Below are 19582 nucleotides of genomic sequence, written 5' to 3'. Positions count from 1 at the left end.
AATATTACGTAAATGGAAGTAAGCAGACCGTGTTATGTAATTAATGTGAGACTGGAATGAAAGAGTATTATCAAGTATGACACCCAAACTCTTAACCTGAGGGGAGGGAAGGGTGGGAGAATTTTCAACGTTAATGGAAAAGCTGTGGGATTTGGTTAAGACAGATGGTGTACCAACAAGTAAAACTTCAGTTTTATTACTGTTAAGTTTGAGGAAATTGGAGGAGAACCAATATCCCCATTGCATTCCTGATGAAGGCTCTTATTTAGTTCACTGAGTCAAAGGCCTTCTTGTAGTAAATCCAGGCAGTGCACAGGTTGGTCCGCCTGGTCTTACCATCCATGAGTAGTTGTACCAGTAGCTGGGATTTTGCCCCACTGGTGTTGCTGCTAATTCCTTTCTGGGCCTTGCTCATGTATTGAACATGAACTTTTCGTCATGGGCGCTATGATGCCTGGCAGGAGCTTCCATTTGGTGCTGAGGCCAGTTATTGGTCTGTAGTTGGATGGAAGTGGCCCCTTCTGAGACTCAGGACTGTTCAGCGTTCAGTTAGTCAGTCTGAATATATATCACATCCATTATCTATTATCCCTATCCAGTAGAAGCTGGTTCACTTGTCCTATTTGACACTGGAGTGCAGTTAGCTTCTTTAGGCAGTAACTGTGAATCATGGTGCCATTTAGCTCTTTATGCTTGAGTCTTCCACTCTGATGATTTTTGGAGCTTGTTGAGCCACTAAGCATTGTTTTTATGTGTTGCCTCTTTCTCCCATGTGCTCTTCGAGAATTGCTTAGTCTCTAGCCTTGGCAGGGCTGTTCTCATATTATCCCCCTGCCACTGAGAGTACAGCTTGGATGGCTCAGTTGAGTAGAGCTGGTTTATTCTCCTGGCTTCTCTCTGGTATATCTCTTTAGGCAGTTAGGCAAGGCTGTGAGTCTTTGCTTGGCAGGTGGGGATGATGACATCTTCCTGCTTATCTGACATCCTGGCTCTCCCTTGTCATAGCATTTGTGTTGGACCTCATCAATCTCTAGTTGTAATAGCAGTTGCTTCTTCCAGATGTTGTTATAGCAGCTAGATATATAGGCAAGCATAAAGATTGTCAAATTTGCACAAAGGCCACATTGTAATGATCAGACGACTGGACTGGAGCACCTCTGAAACTGCAGCTCTTGTGGGATGCTCCTGGTCTGCAGTGTTCATTATCTATCAGAAGTGTTCCAAGGAAGGAACAGTGGTGAACCCACAGTAGTTTTATGGCAAGCATAGTATGACATCCATGTGGGGAGTCGAGGCTCAGGCTGGCCTGTATAATCGGATACAACAAATTAGTTAACTATAGCTCAAACTGCTGAAAAGTTAATATAGGTTCTGATAGAAAAGTGTCAGAATACACAGTCCATCACAGTTTGTCACTTATGGGGCAGCATGGCTTCAGACCAGTGCCAATAACGGATGTGTGAGCATCAGAACTAATCCACAGAGCAATGGAAGAAGCTGGCCTGGTCTGATGAATCACATTTTCTTTTACATCACATGAATGCCCATACACGTGCTTACCTGGGGAAGATTTCATTCATCAAGATATGTGTTTTAACTCCTCTTTTTGAGCAGTGTATTTACTAGTCATTCAGTGTTTTGTTCTAGAACTTTAAGTGATTTCTATTACACACACACACACACACACACACACACACACACACACACACACACACACACACACACACACACACACACACACACACACACACACAAAATTTACGAGGTTAAAATTTGAAAGCTTTCTTTTGAAGAGACCACCTGCTTTCTTTTCCAAGGCTGGATCTTGACACAGCCAGTGTAAAGAGGGAATACCCCATGAATGTTGGCAACACGCTTCTCCACACGCCTCTGATAATATGCTGATTCTTGGCTAAAATAATTTCGACAGGTCTTGTGTTCTAAAAGGTAATATACCCTCATACATCTTTAAGATATTTCAATAAAAGGAATAGAGCAACCTAAAGTGTATAACAATCTCCAGGTAATATCCTATTTCGTCTTAGAACATTGTATTTTCAAGTCTTCGTCTTTTTTTTTTCCTTTTTTTTTGAACGTTATCATGTCAAACATGTCAAAACAAAATAAATAAAAACTGTACTACATTAGTTCTTCTTGAAATATGGAAACTACAAAAACCATCAGTCTTACGATCCACATCTGTATATTCAGTAAAAACATCGGCGAAAGACCATAGATTGTATAAAAGTGTAGAAACTGGAACATTTGCCATTTGTCCAACGTGCTTGAATGCAGCACCGTTGGCTTTGTGGGATGACGTGTCAAGAAAGTGCCGGAAGCTTTCAGTCGGTCTAAAATGGCTTACCAGACGCTGCAACAGGAATACCTACAGATTCCTGTTGTTACCAGGGCATACACAACCGCCTGTGTACTCACAACTGCTGCGGTGGTAAGACTCATTCAGGTGTTCTTAGTGTTAGACAGGGAATAATAAACTCGCACTGCCTACCGCGGTCATCGTAAGGTGGTTACTTCGGTGCTAGCTCGGTGCTTGGGAACCTGTTAGAAGGGTACGTGCCTGAACGGAACCTAGTTGGATCTCTTGCTTAAGTGATATGAAGCAATAAGCGGAGCGGGCTACTTGTACCCGGTGCCACGGGTACGACCGATAATTTCCTTAGTGGCCTCACAAGCTACAGCTGTTGTTTATTTATCCTGTAGGGTTAAGTGCTACCTGGTGCTAGCGGCTCACGTCACTCTCATCATCATGGATAAACGTTATTAGAATTCTACAGTCCAGTTTTAGGGAATACATGTTATATATGCTCTTTCTTTCAAGCTGTCTTAGATGTAAAATGTGGGCACTGTCGCACTGCATTAGACGAATTTGTTTTTCTGCATGTGTGTGCAGCAGTGGGAAAAGGTGATACAGAACTGGCCGATGATGTTTCAGTTGGTCACAGTGGAGCCATTTTAAAGCCCATGTAGGTAGGTTGATAAGGTGTTGGGTGCAAATCATTCCTTCCCAGGAGAGGCCAGCCTACCAAAATTACTCCAAACCTGCGTCAACCACTAATTCTGCTAATATGAGTGGGCCAGATTTCACCCAGATACATCTTAAAAACCTCATAGCCGGTTATCGCAAAGGCTGGTTTGCCGTTATTGTTGCTGGGGGTGGCATTAACAGTTAGGGTCAGAGGGCAGTTACTTTTCCACACAGGGTCAGGTATGTTTGGATAGCTTTTTCACTTAATGAATAAAATCACTAGTTAAAAAACTGAAATTTGTATTTGCTTGGGTTCTCTTTATGTAATGTTAAAATTTGCTTGATCTGAAAAAAAATGTGTGACAGTACAAAAAAGAGGGAAAGAAAGAATTCATTAAGGGGGGCTAAAAGTTTTTCACAGAACTGCATGAAGCTGACCGTGAAATTTTGGTATTTTGGAGCTTCTTATGGGTTTTTTTTTAAAACAGTAGTCAGTATTTTTGAATGATTGTACTTATTAGCATAAAATGGCTTATTTTCCAGTTACTGTTATGATGTGCACAGTCGTGTCATTTTCAGTTTCTGATGCAATAACAAGAAATATGCAAAATAGCTGCCTAAACCCCATGTGAGTTGGCTGATAAGGCATTCTGAGTGTACTTTTTACAGTACTGTCACAGTTCTGAAAGTAAATGCACTTCTTATTGATTATTGGATATTGGTATTTTCAGAGTCGGCAATATCAGCTATCAGCAAATAAGATGAATTTACCAGTGTCACGGGCTGATCTTGATCTGTGTTTTCTAGATTTGCTTTGTTTTTAATGTTTAAAAATAGTGTGACGATGAAGAGCTGAAGGACCTTAAGTGGATTTAACTGTTTGTGAAGATATATCTCTGGTACAAAGGAGAAAATAAATAACTAAAAGGCAACAAGAAATCCAGAGTAAAACAGTAGGGTTTCTCCAGCATTCACTGCTTTGATCTCAAATAGAAAGAGGAAATACAGGGGTAGATAATGGCTCAGTGTCAGTATTTTACAAAGTTTTACATGTCTTGTAAAACATGTCTTGATTCCTTGTTCATTACTAATACTTATAAATTAAAGTATTGTGATGTTGGTGCTTTTAGCTCCAGGTAACATTAAAGTGTAGAAAAGAAAGCGGAGCAGGACTCCGACTTGTCTGACTGCAGTTCTGTTGTCTTGATGAATCAAGCTTAGACTTATACTGTGTAAGCAGCTGTCTTATGCAGCTGATTTTCCAGAAAATGGCAGGTCAGATTTGTCTAAACCAGAGCATTATTTCTGTTTGTGTACACAGTGGACTAAGCTTGGTTTTAATAAAGATACACTGGATCTTTTTGTGCCATTGTCATTGTTGTTACATATAACTTATTCTTTGCTTTCTCTTTCAGCAACTAGAGATCATCACACCATTTCAGCTCTACTTCAACCCAGATTTAATTCTAAGAAATTATCAGGTGAGTTATCTGACCCTCAGATTAAGACCATACCAAAATGAAAACCCGCTGTTTAAGCAGCCAGTCAGAAGATTGAAAATATATGGGTAAGCAGTAAAACTGAGGGACCTCAACAATGGGCAGTATAAGACAAATAATGATTATTTTGAACCGTGACTCAATAAAAACTACTCTAAACTAATACTAAAAATAAGGAACCGGAAAGTAACAGATCTGTTTCCATTTAACGAAAAATGTAAAACTGCTGGTGCAAAATATAAACTACAGTAAAATAATTACATAATTAAATAAAAATCAAGATTTCAACATTTCTATGTGAATGGGAACTTGTTGAGCTGAGAATTAAACAAAACCTGCACTGACATTATTTTAAACTGGACAAATGGATGTAGTAGTTTTACTGTTATCTGCAGCTGAATGTTGTTTCTTTCACTTCTAGGTATGGCGACTAATAACCAACTTCCTGTTTTTTGGTCCGGTTGGTTTCAATTTCCTGTTCAATATGATTTTTCTGTATCCTTCTCAGTTCCACAGCTCTTTACATATAAAGTCGCTATGCATGCTTTACTTTCTGGTTCACTGGGGAACACCGGGTGTGGTTTTAGAGATGATATGTTAAAAAGTTATGTACAAATAGAGTTCTTGTAAAAAATAAATAAAAAAAATTAAAGAACAAATTGGGATGATGGTGATGACGTGTACATTTTTCTCGCAGCTTTCCTTAACCATGTACTTGCAGGTACAGATACTGTCGAATGCTGGAGGAGGGCTCTTTCAGGGGACGCACGGCTGACTTTGTCTTCATGTTTCTCTTTGGTGGACTTCTTATGACTGTATCCTCTTAAATCGTTCAGAGAACAACTTTATATACGACATATATACATACATACACTCCTTATGTGGTAAGCAACTTTTCGATCTCTCTGCTGCCGTTGATTGATTATTAGTCTGTTAATGTTGGGCAGACACAAACAGTCAGCAGTAATGTTCAGCCATTTGTCCTCAATGAAGTCTCAGATATTTGGCACTTTTGTGAGTCTGGTGTTTCTGGGCCAGGCCTTCACCATCATGCTGGTATACGTGTGGAGTCGACGGAACCCGAATGTTCGCATGAACTTCTTTGGCCTGCTCAACTTTCAGGCACCCTTCTTGCCCTGGGTGCTAATGGGATTCTCACTTCTGCTGGGCAACTCTATCATCGTGGATCTTTTAGGTGCTTATAATTGACCCCTGCTGTCAGTGTTCAGTACTTTGGTGGTATGCTAAGATTTGCAGGTACCTGCTGTGTTTAGTGGTGTACAGCAAGGTTTTGATGGGTTAGAATAAAACTGATTTGTATTTTTCTCTTGAGGTATTGCTGTTGGTCATGTGTACTTCTTCCTGGAGGATGTTTTCCCAAATCAACCAGGTGGTGGAAGGTGGCTCAAGACCCCATCAATCATGTGAGTCACAGAATAATTGTAATATTTGTGGTGTGAGAGAAGTTTTAAGTAGCAGATGGGAATTTCTCTAAACAGACATGTGGCTGCAGTCACCATGTGCAGCTGGTCTTTACACACACAGAGGTGTCTGTTATAATTTAAGTACTTTTCTAAGATCCAGTTATTGTTCTTTCCTTAGATTTTTCTCTCTTCCCTAAGGCCAGCTGAAGTAGGAGAACAGTGGAAAAAGCATGTCATGCCCTTAAAATCAATAACGAGCTACAAAACACACTTCAAGCACAAATTAATTTGGTTGGCTGAAATCCAATTGTTGTTTCACGAAATGCTTTTGTCATTTAAACATTATGTTGACATATGCTCAAGCTATATTCTTCATTAACAGAAATAAAACTTGGAATTCACAAAGTACTAAACAGTGTCTTCGAAGACTAACTGAAATTGCGCAAGTTGCAAAACGCAGATAAGAGCAGACCATTTTTTTTTCTATCAAAAATAGTGGATTCTTAAAAAATGACATCATCAAAAGGGGCTATGGTAGAAATTCATAATAAATTCATGGGAGGTTCCTATGTGGCTCTTGAAATCAAGGCAAACCCTGAAAAGACAAGAGGCCTACATATGTAGACAGCAGTCCGTTTCCATATTTTGTTCTGGATAAAGCTGCTGTGTATCTTCAGTTTGATTGACATATTTTTTTTTTTATGTTGGACAATCTAACAAAAGTCCGTTCTTAGCTGCATCACTAGCACTACTTCTGTGTTTGTAGAAATGACTCATTCTCCTTTTGCCGTGTTTCTCCCACAGAAAGATGCTCTTTGACACTCCAGAAGAAGATGCCAACTATAACCCCCTGCCAGAGGACCGCCCGGGCGGGTTTGCATGGGGGGAAGGACAGCGCCTTGGTGGTTAAATACACCCTCTATTTCATCCCTGATCATCAGGTCACCTTCAGGGACCTTCTCTCAGAGAGTTGAAGACATGGTCTTTGTTTTTGACGTGTTTGTTTAGTTGTGGATGAGGAATGCCAAACAGCCACAAGTGGTTTGGAGATAACGGTGTGTTGTCTGTGTATATGGGCTTTAATCATCTTCACAAACTCTTCTTGATGCCAGGTCGTCGCTCTAAGACTATTTGATAGAATACAAGCTTCCGATGGAACTGTGGATGGTGAACCTGAGGGCCTCAGGTGATGTTTGTCTTTGTCTCCGGGGAAAAATAAATGAATAAATTATGGCATACAATTATATGAAAGAGGAAAATGACAGCAGTGGAATATTATTGAAATGAATTTATTTACAAAGAGTGCATTTTTTTTATTTCACTTTTTTAAAGAATAAATGTCTGTTGCAAACAACAGTTTGGTTTCATCTCTTTGAAGTGTTTTAGTTTTCGCTTGAAACCAAAGATGTTCTTACTAATTCTGAGTGTAAAAATGCAACATGTCAGTTGAAAGACTCTTGTAACTTGTCTTATTGTTAGAGACGGAGATGTCAGGATTTTCACTGTTTTTGATTTCATAGCCCATGAGGTGTGGCGCAAAGTGAGAATAATGGGTTAGCAAGCTATCTTGAGTCTAAAGGCAGACATTTCAATGTCATGTCAGATTTGCTGAATCTGCTGTAAGTGTAAAGTTGTTGGCATGTCAAAGCTACCCATTTGAAAACACCTTCAGGCATTTATGCAGCCAGTTATTATTAAGCAATATCTTTTTACAAGAACAATTTTTCTTGCCTTATTGGTAGCAAAACAAAATTTTGACTTTTTGAAAATTCAAATGGTAGATATGTTTTTAAGTGTTCCAGAAAGACAAGTATGTAAATTTTGTTCCTTGCACGCACTTCTGGAATATTGGTGTCTTCTGCACTGTTGTCATATTTAATTTGATTGAGATAGCTTTAAACATATCTGTAATACACAATCCATTTTTATAGTAGACTTACTGGAGTAGAAAGAATCCTTCATGTGCCTAAAAAAAATGGATTTATGAATACTTGGGCTAATCTCGGTTATTTGGCACTCTGTGTGTGTATTTTGATCCAATATCTAGAAGACCTATGTGCCGTTTGCATTAGATCAGCAGTCCCCAGCCCCCAAGGTGGTACCGGTCCATGAGTTGTTTGGTACCGGACCGTGAGAGTTGAGGCTTGGGTGTGAAATTTATGGTTTTCAAGGTTTTATAGGTTTTAGCATTTTTTTTATCATTAACTCGGTTTCCCTGGGTCTTTTCCCGTGTGTTATGAATAAATCTTCTTTTTTTGGTACCGGTACTGGTTTTATTTTGTTGTATTTATCCGCGGCACCTTAAAGGCCGGTCCGTGAAAATATTATCGGACATAAACCGGTCCGTGGCGCAAAAAAGGTTGGGGGCCGCTGCATTAGATTCATAAGGAATTGTGAGAACTCTACAATAATATGGATATCGCAGATAACCTCTGCAGCTGGAGGAGTTAAATCTCATTTTAATGTAGAACAGTAGGGGCGGTAATGAGCACTGGAAATTGTTCATCCACTTTGAGCGAGGACAGAAAGAGAGTAGCATCCCATGAAGCGTTTAGACTTTTCGGGAAAAATTCTTCCAAATTTGAATGTCCTCATTTAATCCATCTAAATAGGGACTGGTACAGAAATTGCTGTAGTTTTCAATTTTTTGTGGATAATCTTCATGTCGTTTTATACTTGGTAAGCAGACATGCTCCTAATTGGAGTAAGCAAAACCTATTTGAAGGGACGATATCGGATTTCCCATTTTCAACTCAGGCTGCGAACGCACCTGAAGAAAGGCTGCTCAAATAATTAGCAGTGACTGCGTAAAGATGCAATTAGCTCTCAGTAAAACGTTTGGCCAGAAGCCGGTAAAATTTCAGCTCGAACAAGATGGAGACTTTTACATGGTGGGGTCGGAGGTATGTGACGGTCTGTACACAAACTTTCGGGGCCTAAATCTCTTATGCTTGCTGCAGTTATCCTTTCTGTTGGCTAGATGATGCTAGCATGCTAACGAGCGCCACTGATGCCTCAATAAACAAAGAAGCATGTGAAACGAAGAGCGGGGTGTAGTCAGTCAAACAAGCTGCTACCAAAGCTCTAATTGTGCCGTTCAAAACCAGTAAAAACTAACCTCAGCTTCTGCCGTTTTGCTGTAACTTGGTATTCCCCACTGGGTTACTGCAGTTACTTTATTTTAACATAACCCATTTCAACTAAGCTTGAGCCGTCTGCCATTATTATTCTGACCGTTTTGATGTCACTTTTGCACTGCTTGAGTCGACAAACACAACCCACTTGGTTTAAAAAAAAAAAAAAAAAGGTGAATAAAAACGTATAGTTGTCCACTGCACTGTGCGGGCTAGCACTGTTTGGAAGACCTTAAAGGTATTTTTTGTAATCACCTTCTTTGCAGAGTTCAGTTAAATTTTTCACCACAGCAGCATTTTGGAGGCACCGATCTTAGGATGTTTTGTGACTCACTGCTGATCTTTTAAAGAATGGTTAAAATTTGATTGACAGTTACCGGTAGCTCAAAACATGGCATCAATACTGAGCTGTGGCACCTTCGAATGTCACATCCTACCTCAGCTGTTTGGAGGGAATGTCATGAGCTGCTATAGCTTCTAGCCCTGGTGTTGTCTTGTTAGGAGTTTCTTCTTGGTAAATTACTGTATGCATGTGCGGGTTAAAGGGTCTGATCCTCTCATTATGTCCACATTATTGCTTACAAGAAGAGAAACGGGGTTTATTTTCACACCTGGTTGGGGGAAAAAGTGTGTGTGTGTGTGTGTGTTGTTTTTCGTTTTTAAAGCAGAAGACTAGTTTGGAAATAAGACAGATCAAGATAAGACAGTTTTGGATGGTATTTCAAAGCCAGGACTGTGCTATGCTTACAACTGGTGCAGCTCCTTTTGTTTCTACAAACAGTGATTGAAATGTTTGATAGCTTTCAAATTAGTTGGCATGACAATGAAAAGCAGTCCTAATGTTTATTAACATTTGCAAGGTGGTTTGGAAACATTTGTTTTTCTTAATGAATGATTTGCATCTTTAGTGTGCTAATAGTTAAGACAACATCCATTTTCTTCAGATTATCCAGTTTGTTTGGGCTAAAGTCTATCCCCAACTGATTTAGTTCTGTTTCACATATTTAACAAGGAACTGGAAACATTCCTGAGAGATTTGGGTCCACAGTGTCTTCATAGCGTCACACTGATTGATTGATATCTTGTGACTACCTTTTGAACAGTGCAAAAGTGACATCAAAACGGTCTTAATACTAATGACAGACTGCTCAAGCTGCGTCACTTAAGCATGTTACACAAAGCAGAAAGATATTTTTTTCCAGTCTTACTTTATTTTAACATAACCCATTTCAACTAACTGCAGTAACCCAAGTTACGTAGGGAATACGAAGTTACAGCAAAACGGCAGAAGCTGAGGTTAGTTTTTACTGGTTTTGAATGGCACAATTAGAGCTTTGGTAGCAGCTTGTTTGACTGAGTGTACACATGCTTCTTTGTTTATTGAGGCATCAGTGGCGCTCGTTAGCATGCTAGCATCATCTAGCCAGCAGAAAGCAGTAGTTGGATCTGCATTTAAGAACACGGAAGAACAATTACAGCTAAATCACTATAAACAAAAAATGAAATGGTCCTTTTGATAGAACTGCAGTTATGACAGGTGCTGTTATCTGTTTCTTTGGTTCTTTGTTTTTAACATTTGTTTCACTGTGGATTGGAAAAACACATGCACTTTGCTGTTCAAGGTTGGAAACTATCTGCGGATGTTCAGAGGCTCCCTTTATAAAAGATATCCATCTTTATGGAGGAGGCTGGCCTCTGTGGAGGAGAGAAAGAAAATTGTAGCATCGTCACATGGTGAGTGGCTTTTTGTATGTGTGCAGGGTAAGGGGTTACTGTGGATACTAACATGATTTGGACTACTCCCAGGGTTGTATAGAATTTCCTATCCACAAAATCTTCTGCAGACATGAAGGCAGTTTGAGAAAACCCCGGACACTACCACAACAAAAAAATACTAAAGTCCTACTTTCAATCAATTACTCAAAATGATATGGAGAAATGTAAGCAATACACTCAGCTGTGCAGAAATAAAAAAGTACATTTACCTTCAAAAAACGAGTTAAGTCCGTAGATGGCAAAAACTGCAAACATTTCAAGTATTTAAACAATATTATGCCTGAGTTTATTACTGGACTATCAATTACATCATGTATCTTGAGACTTTACCTTTACAGATTGATGTGACTGTCAGTGTTGTTACAGATAACTAAAAGTAAACTTAAAAAAATCCAAAAACATTTCCTGTAACTGAAATAAAATAAATCCTTTTAATATTGTGTACTTACAAAAAATTAAAAAACAGTAAGAACAAAAAGTATACAATATTACTTGTGTACTTTAATATTTTTTAATTAAAGTGCAATAGTAAAAACTTTTTCCTTTTTAAAGTAAAATTTATAGGAAATGTCTTTAATTTTGGTGTTGAGCTGAACTTCTTGCCGCAAACAAATATTGCCCCCCAAAAAAAGCTAAAGCTACTGTGTCTTTGTTCTCTGGACGATTGTTCATTTACAGCCACCAGTGTTACTCTGCTGAAGGCTTCAGAGTGTGAAGAGATCTTTGATGGAAATGATGAGAAATACAAAGCAGTGTCTATCAACACAGAGCCCCCTGCTTACCTCAGGTAATCTGCTGATGAGTGCAGACCCCAGTTATACGATGACATCAACTCATGACTCAGTTTTGTTGGTTGCATAGATGAATGGAGTTTTTTGTTTTGTTTTTTTACATTTTAGCAAAGCTTCAAGAGAGCTTTGATAAGTCTGTAATTCTAAGTGATGAAATCCCTTATTGCTGATCATTGTTGAGACAGAAGATGTTTGTTTATTCTTCTTGTAAAGGGAGCAAAAGGCAAAGAGAAGTAGTCAGTGGGTTCCCACACTGCCCAACAGCTCTCACCATCTGGATGCTGTGCCTTGCTCCACCACCATCAACCGGAACCGAATGGGCCGTGACAAGAAGAGGACCTTCCCTCTTTGGTATGGAAGCTGTTTGTTCCCATTCTCATGTGTTTTGTGGACTTATTACTACTGTATGTATTCTGCTTGTTCATGTCAGAGTTAAGGTTCGCAATGACACACCATCATGTAATATAATTCAACAGCACAATCCTGGGCCTTAAAAAAATGAACGCATCATTCTTTATTCATTTGTCAGCAACTACAACTCACCAATGACCATTAAAATGATCATATTTCATAGCTTATCTAGTAGAATTTACTACATTGTTTCTGAACTTCTCAGCATAGTTTGTAGTACATACAGAAATCAGGCATATCAATGTGATCACTGACATGTGAAGTGAATAACACTCTTCGCCGTGGCACCTGTTAGTGGGTGGGAGCGAGTGAACGATTTGTCCTTAAAATGGGCAAGTGTCTTTCAACAAGTTTGGTGGCTTGGCTAGCCAAATTATGATGGCTAGAAGACTAGGTGAGAGCATCTACATAACTGCAGCTCTTGTGGGGTGTTCCCAGTCTGCAGTGGTCTGTGTCTAAGGAAGGACCAGTGATGAACCAGTGACAGAGTCATTAAAGCTCCTTGATGCATATGGAGAGAGAAAGCTGGGCCATGTGGTTCAGTCCAACAGACAGTTTGATTAACAACAGTAAATCAAATATCTGAAAAAATTTAATGCTGGTTTTGATAGAAAGGTACACAGTGTCCCACACTTTGTTGTATATGGGGCTGCATAGCATTCAGATCAGCCAGGATGCCCATGTCAACTACCAAGAGCACCAATAATGGGTGTGTGAGCATCAGAACTTGATCACAGAGCAATGGAAGAAGGTGGCCTGGTCTGATTAACTACATGTTTTTTTACATTACACTAGATGAGTGTGCATCTTACCTGGGAAACACCTAGCACCAGGATGCACTACGGGAAGAAGGTGAGCCCATGGAGGCAATATGATGCTTTGGACAATGATCTGCTTGGAAATCTTGAGTCCTGCCATCCATGTGGATGTTACTTTCACATGTACCACCTACCTAAGCATTGTTGCAGACCATGTAGATCCTGTCACGGAAATGGTATTTGCTGATGGCTGTGGCCTCTTTCAGCCGAGTAATGTCAAGATGGACAGCAATCAGCATATGTGGGATGTGCTGGACAAACAAGTCTGATCCACGCAGGCCCCACACAGCTTACAAACTCAATAAATCTCTTGCTAACATCTTGGTGCCAAATACCAGAGCACACCTTCAAGGGTCTAGTGGAGCTGATGCCTTGAGCAGTCAGGGCTGTTTGGCAGCTACCCTGGGGCCAACACAAAATATTCCTGCCAATTTAAGTGACAGAAATGAATATAATATTAAAAATTTATATTTGGATCAATCACCATCTGACAGTAAATGTTTTGTGTTGTTCTACTTATTCTATTGGCCAGCTGTTACATATCTGTTTCAGGTCTTTCTGGATTTGCTTGTAGTAAAGCCACTCTTGATGAATCCTGCTCACATTTATTTAGAGAACAGCTACCTCAGTTTTCAAGATCCCACACAGTCTCCATCAGTTGTTTACTTTTTATATCAACAACATTGATTGTCTTTACTCACTTGCTCATTTGGATAGTCTTTTTTTGTACATAGTCTAGTAGTTTTCCCTTCAGTAATTTCACTTTTATTCAGTAATTTGCTCAGCTCTTGGTAGATGGCATTGGTGACACTAGGGTGGCTGTGGCTCAGGCAGTTGAGCAGGTCATCTGCCAGTTGGAAGGTTGTTGATTCAATTCTTGGCTGCTCTAGCATGGATGCCAAAGTATCATTTGGCAAGTATCCTTGCTCCCAGTGTCCTCATCAGAATGTGAATGTTACAAAGTCATGTTACTACATACCTGAAACTTATGAAACAAACAAAACCAACATAACAGAATGAGAATACAAGTAAATAAATAGAAAATCCATATACTTTGATTATGAGATAGAGTTAGCAATAGTCATATGTAAAGTAGCATTGGCATGCTTATATTATACCAGGGCCCGTGAGAAAATGGCAGCAATATCCAAACTGGCATACAGCATAAATAGGTCCCATATTTTATGAAACCTATGGTCCCTACTATGTAACTTGCATGTTAGGAAGTCTTACAACACATATTCCAGTACCTTTTGCTGCCATTGAGTCTTAGATGGGCCCGTGCCCATGATCCAGTTCAAAAGGACACATTTCCTTGCATAGAACGTTAGCAGCCTGTAAAGCTGCTTTCCAAACTTCCCTCTGATTTTTGTCATTCGCTGCTCCGAGTAGCATGCACAATGAATTGCATTCAGTGTCAGTAGAGAAGATCTTATCCAGTTCACATTTTATAACGAACCAAAATTGTTGTATTTTCCTGCAGGACCATAGACAATGCGTGAGGTTGCCCATCTCTATTTTACATTTAGGGCACAGCGGAGAAAGGTCTGAATTGTATCTATGACCTTGAGAAAGTGATATGTGAGCTCTGTGTGGAATTTTAATTTGGATTAGTGTTGACCATTTTGAGTAAAACAAGAATAATGCAACATCAGATTGTATGCATCTCACTTAGTTTTGATGACCACGACCCTGCAGTAATCCATGAGAATGCAGCCCAGATAGAGGCACTGGTCCCTGTTCGTCTAGACATGGAGATAGATGGGCAGAAACTGCGGGATACCTTCACATGGAATATGAATGGTACTTATACACGTCTACTACTTTGAAAATATCTGCAACATCTGGTGCTATTTTGTGTTTAATTACCTGCTTTTTCCTTAGAAAAACTTATGACCCCAGAGATGTTTGCTGAGATTTTGTGTGATGACCTCGACTTGAATCCTCTGGCTTTTGTCCCAGCCATCGCATCAGCTATTCGTCAGCAGATTGAGTCTTACCCCACTGACAGTCTCTTAGAAGACCAGGCGGACCAGAGAGTCATCATCAAGGTAGGTGCTGCACCGAAGTAACAATTTTAACAGGAAGTCAAGAAATGACATGTCTAGCAAGAAAATTTTAAATTATTTTAGACAAGCTCATCAGCCATGATCAATGATGTATATCTTAACCTGATTTGATTTAATTCAATTTTATTTATACAGCACCAAATCATAGCAGTTACATCAAGGTACTTTATATTGTAAGGCAAAGACCCCATAATAATGCAGTATGCATGCCAAAGCAATCAAATGACCCCCCTTTGGCCAAGCACAACAGTGGGCTCTGTAAAGACCAGTGGGGGGTCATGACAGGACAAAAATTGCACTGAAAGGATTAATAGTAACTAAAAAGCATATTGAAGGACATATCCTGATCAAAATGACTCCAAGATTCCTTACAGTGTTACTGGAGGTCAAGATAATGCCATCGTGCACAAGCATCTATTTAGATAACATATTTCTAAGATTAAGATTAAGGCTGAGTACAATTATCTCAGTTTTATCTGAATTTAGAAGCAGGAAATTAGAGGTCATCCAGGTCTTTGTCTATTCCTGCAGTTAAGCTATTTGTTGTCTCATCTGGCTTCATGGATAGATAGACCTGTGTATCATCTGCATAGCAATGAAAATGCCTGCCTAAGGGAAGCATGTATAATGTAAACAAATCTTGGCAGTGTTGAACAGAAATACGTCTATAATAGGTTGGTATATGAAAATTTCATATGTCCCACAGCTGAACATCCATGTAGGGAACATCTCTCTGGTGGACCAGTTTGAGTGGGACATGTCAGAGAGGGAGAACTCTCCAGAGTCATTTGCATTGAAGCTGTGCTCTGAGCTGGGTCTCGGCGGGGAGTTTGTCACCACTATTGCCTACAGCATCCGTGGTCAGCTCAGCTGGCACCAGAGGACCTATGCTTTCAGGTAAGTCACTGTAATAAGCCTTTGAGAATGACTGTGAATCTTGGTGTGTTATGGTGCACTCATTTGTTACTCTCATACTTGGAATGTGTCCAGTGAGAACCCACTACCCACAGTAGAGATTGCCATTCGCAACACAGGTGATGCAGACCAGTGGTGCCCCCTGTTGGAGACCCTGACAGATGCGGAAATGGAGAAGAAGATCAGAGACCAAGACAGAAACACAAGGTGACACAGTCAGATGCATTTAATATAGTTATTATCTGCTCCATTGACTTTTATCAGACTGACAGTCATATGGTGCCACTAAATAGGTTAGTAATTTAAAAAAAAAAAAAAGGATCCCATAAATGGGCAGAGTCACAAATTCAAAGTGTACATGTTGTACATGTTAATTAGTCTACGCTTCAGAACATGGTTGATGAACTCATGATGAAATGTAATATCGAGGCTTCATTTTCAGAGCAGCTGAGCAGAACGGGTTCAACTCTGAGTGTTAATAGTGCAATATCAAAATCAGCCTAACAATGTTTCCCTGCAGAGACGTTCTAAAAATCTCTGATCTTTAACAACAGTGCATCTCACCCGTCTCACGCTCTTCATAAAAGCTTCATTATTCCTCTTATTCCATCATTGAAGTAATGGAAGGCTCTAGCCACCATTTTCAGTATTCCACACCTTGGGCAGCCTTGGCTGGATGCATTGTTTTTGACTTGTCTGTCCATCCTTACATATTAATTTAAATGGGGTTTTTTTCTCATGAAATAATCTATAATCAGTAGTGTAGAGTCATTTACACAGTAGTGTTTTGAAACCTCTTTTTTCAGAAGCCATAATTCTTGCATCATCTAAGACATGATATGGATGATATAGTCATTGTGAATTTTAATTTCCTTGCAATGGGAGTGGTTTTAACTATTAATATTTACATAGTTTGGGCCAGTATATAAAAGGAACTCCTTATAAGTTCCTATATGCTGCTTTTCTACTCTGAGCACTTAATGCAACATGCATCAGTCATTCATGCATACAAGCATACACTGACGTGCTTTCTATCTAACATTCACACTCTTGCAGTATCTTGCAGACTGGAAGAGCCAGGCATTGAACCTTCTTTACAATAATTTACTGATTGTTTAATGGTGTCATCTCAATAATTAAGATCAGTGTGTATGTATTGTGGCACTAGAACGTATGCATGTCTTTTTTTAGTTTGACCAAATCATACTTTGTACTGGGTTATCAGGCTTGTAAAATCTCTGATCATTCCTACAGTTTTTAAAGAATTCTTCTTCAAATAAACTGTTTTTGTAGGCGTATGAGACGACTGGCCAACACCGCCCCCTCTTGGTAGAAGGCAATGTGAAGCTGGTCAGGAGGCTCCTGTTACTCGTTAAAAAACTAAGGACATAAGTCATCCTTAAAGCATCAACGTAGCATCTGGACGAGCGTGAACACAGACATATGTATGGTCAGTTCTGCGGCAGCCTGTGATTAAGGACACCGCATTCCTCAGCACACATGGACTCCACCACCAATATGTTTCACTCTGCTCATGGCAGCAGCATACTGCTAAGTATCAAATGTTTACTCTAGAGGAACTGATTCAGATGTCTGAGACACACACACACACACACACACACACACACACACACACACACACACACACACACAGTGATGCTCACATTAGGTCAATGCACATGGTATTGAGTTTATTTATGTGAATGGTTACTGAAATGACAACCTGATCTGAACAGCTTTATGTACTTGGACAAGTGGAACATCTTCATGTTTCTAACAGGGAACTAATATCATCTACAGCAGCAGTTGTCTTACTTAGATATTAGTATTACACTGTGTTTTTCCCTTTTTAATAAGGCATGTCAGCATTTCTGTCACATGGCCTACATTTGGATTTCTGAGACTTGATGTACTATGGAGATGGAAAGATCAGTCAGTCCATTAGTCCTTCAGCAGAAGAATGTTATCTGTTTTTTGAATAGATCCCAACAGAAAAATAGCCAAGAGATGATGGTTTTTATGGTTTCAGACTTTTCCAAAGAAACCGTTTATTAATAATCATATTAATACGAGTCAAGTGAGATTTCGCCTGTTTCAACCTGGCTAAAAAAATCTGAATGTCTGTCTTTGGGTTGACCGCTTGAGGTGTTTCCTCCTTTAATTTGAAAGCATTCTACCATTCACCTTAATTTTCAATATCTATATTGCTATAAGACAACCAAGCCATGTTTGGGTTGTCTTTTTGTTGTCGTTTGTTTGTTTTCATTTTATTTTTTTACTTATGGATGTTCAGACCCAATTCTTTGTCATAATGCACCTTTGTATGTATCTGTGCGTCAGAGGAATTGCCAAACATTTAAATAGAGAGCAGTAAGCAGCCATGACTTTTTAGGGCTTTTGGGGACGTTTGAAAGGATCTGCTGGATTTCTGCATTAACATTCTGTACTCACAGGCTTTTTATGGTCCCACAAGTGTGTTCAGAAGTGGAACATGGAAAACCTGTAAGTGTGAAGTCTGGATAGTAGAAGGACCCAAAGAGCTGACAGGTTGGTGAAGGTCAACAACAATTTATTTTTGAAAAGTAAAAAAATTGAAGTACTTAAAGGGTAACACTGCCTCAGATCCCTGCCTCAGATCTGTAAAGTCCTTTCAGTGAATGAGAGTTGAATTGATTTTAGCATGTAGACGGTGTTCTGATTGTAGTTTTGTGCACTAGTAGACATCTGCATGCTGAAACCTAGATGGTTCATACTGTTCCCTGTGCATGAGGGACTGATTGTTCCACTGTTACTTCACTCCAGCCTCCTTTTTCAGCTAGCATGGAGGAGTGAAAACAAGTTGAAAATATTTATTTTCTATCATAAAGTGATGATTTTCAACTTGAATATACTCTGAAGAATTATGTTAACATGTACTGTTGCTTCTTTCTTTTATTTGTTTAGTTACTGTCGCTTTATAGTAATTTTTTGCTTTTTCTTTTGCTTTTCCTATGAAAAATTAAAAAAAAAATGCCTGTTGGGAACCTACTGCTTTAACCTGTTTGTCTTCAAGTCACATTTTTAACCATTTCATGAACTGAAATATAGTAGTACATATTTAAAAAAAATGGTATACTGCACCATTTGTTTATCTTTTTGTTTTATAAACAAAGTGAGATATTTCAAGCTATTTGTTTGAGGTTTGATCTCAAACCTTCAAAAAGCAGTATTTAACTCATTTAGAAGAATCAACTATATGTGAAATATAAGAAATAAATTTAAGCTGAACTGATCTGAATTAAAATCAGTTACAGTAATAAACTGTAGAGTGTATTTTGTGAAAGTTCTCAGGAACAGTGATGTGCAGCAGTGGGTCCCTCAGTCTATCCTGACTCAGAACACTTGAAGTTCTCACACATGGAAATCGAATGTATGATAAGCTGCAGGATTCAAACACAAGTGTAACTTATAAATACATGTTCATGCTTTTATGAAACAATGAGAGAGAGAAGGGAAAAGAGCAGGGCAGACAGAAAGGTGACAGTCTCAGGTGTATAGACTATAACAAAACGGTAACAGGAGTATTTTCTGTTTGTGTTATTAGCAGTAGTAAATAAGATCCCAGCTGGTGATCACATGTTTGACTTCTATGAAAAAAGCACCTTTCTTTTAGCTTAAGGAGTAAACCATCAGCTCGTTAAAACAAACGTTAAAGTCCGTTTGGCTTGACACCACGGAACCGAGCCAGCGCAGTAATCGAGCTAACATTAACAGTACTAT

The 19582-nt window shown here is 39.2% G+C and overlaps 2 protein-coding genes across 2 annotated transcripts; both read left to right on the top strand.

The window, feature by feature from the left end:
- Positions 1 to 2276: 2276 nt before the first annotated feature.
- derl2 (derlin 2) lies at positions 2277 to 7265 on the top strand. Its single transcript, XM_026172839.2, has 7 exons — positions 2277 to 2449; positions 4402 to 4467; positions 4907 to 4980; positions 5207 to 5300; positions 5485 to 5680; positions 5819 to 5909; positions 6714 to 7265. Exons 1-7 carry the CDS (start codon positions 2357 to 2359, stop codon positions 6817 to 6819), a joined length of 720 nt encoding a protein of 239 aa, XP_026028624.1. The 5' UTR covers positions 2277 to 2356; the 3' UTR covers positions 6820 to 7265.
- A 1130-nt stretch (positions 7266 to 8395) lies between these two features.
- Positions 8396 to 17802, top strand: LOC113025272 (SWI/SNF-related matrix-associated actin-dependent regulator of chromatin subfamily B member 1-like). The gene is made up of 9 exons (XM_026172838.2): positions 8396 to 8812; positions 10666 to 10777; positions 11498 to 11606; positions 11824 to 11961; positions 14515 to 14642; positions 14724 to 14890; positions 15615 to 15805; positions 15899 to 16030; positions 17117 to 17802. Exons 1-9 carry the CDS (start codon positions 8723 to 8725, stop codon positions 17154 to 17156), a joined length of 1107 nt encoding a protein of 368 aa, XP_026028623.1. The 5' UTR covers positions 8396 to 8722; the 3' UTR covers positions 17157 to 17802.
- Positions 17803 to 19582: the final 1780 nt, after the last annotated feature.

This window comes from Astatotilapia calliptera, chromosome 7 (genome assembly GCF_964374335.1).
Source record: "Astatotilapia calliptera chromosome 7, fAstCal68.1, whole genome shotgun sequence".
Classification (NCBI taxonomy): domain Eukaryota; kingdom Metazoa; phylum Chordata; class Actinopteri; order Cichliformes; family Cichlidae; genus Astatotilapia; species Astatotilapia calliptera.
This window is presented reverse-complemented; position numbering and strand designations above follow the sequence as displayed.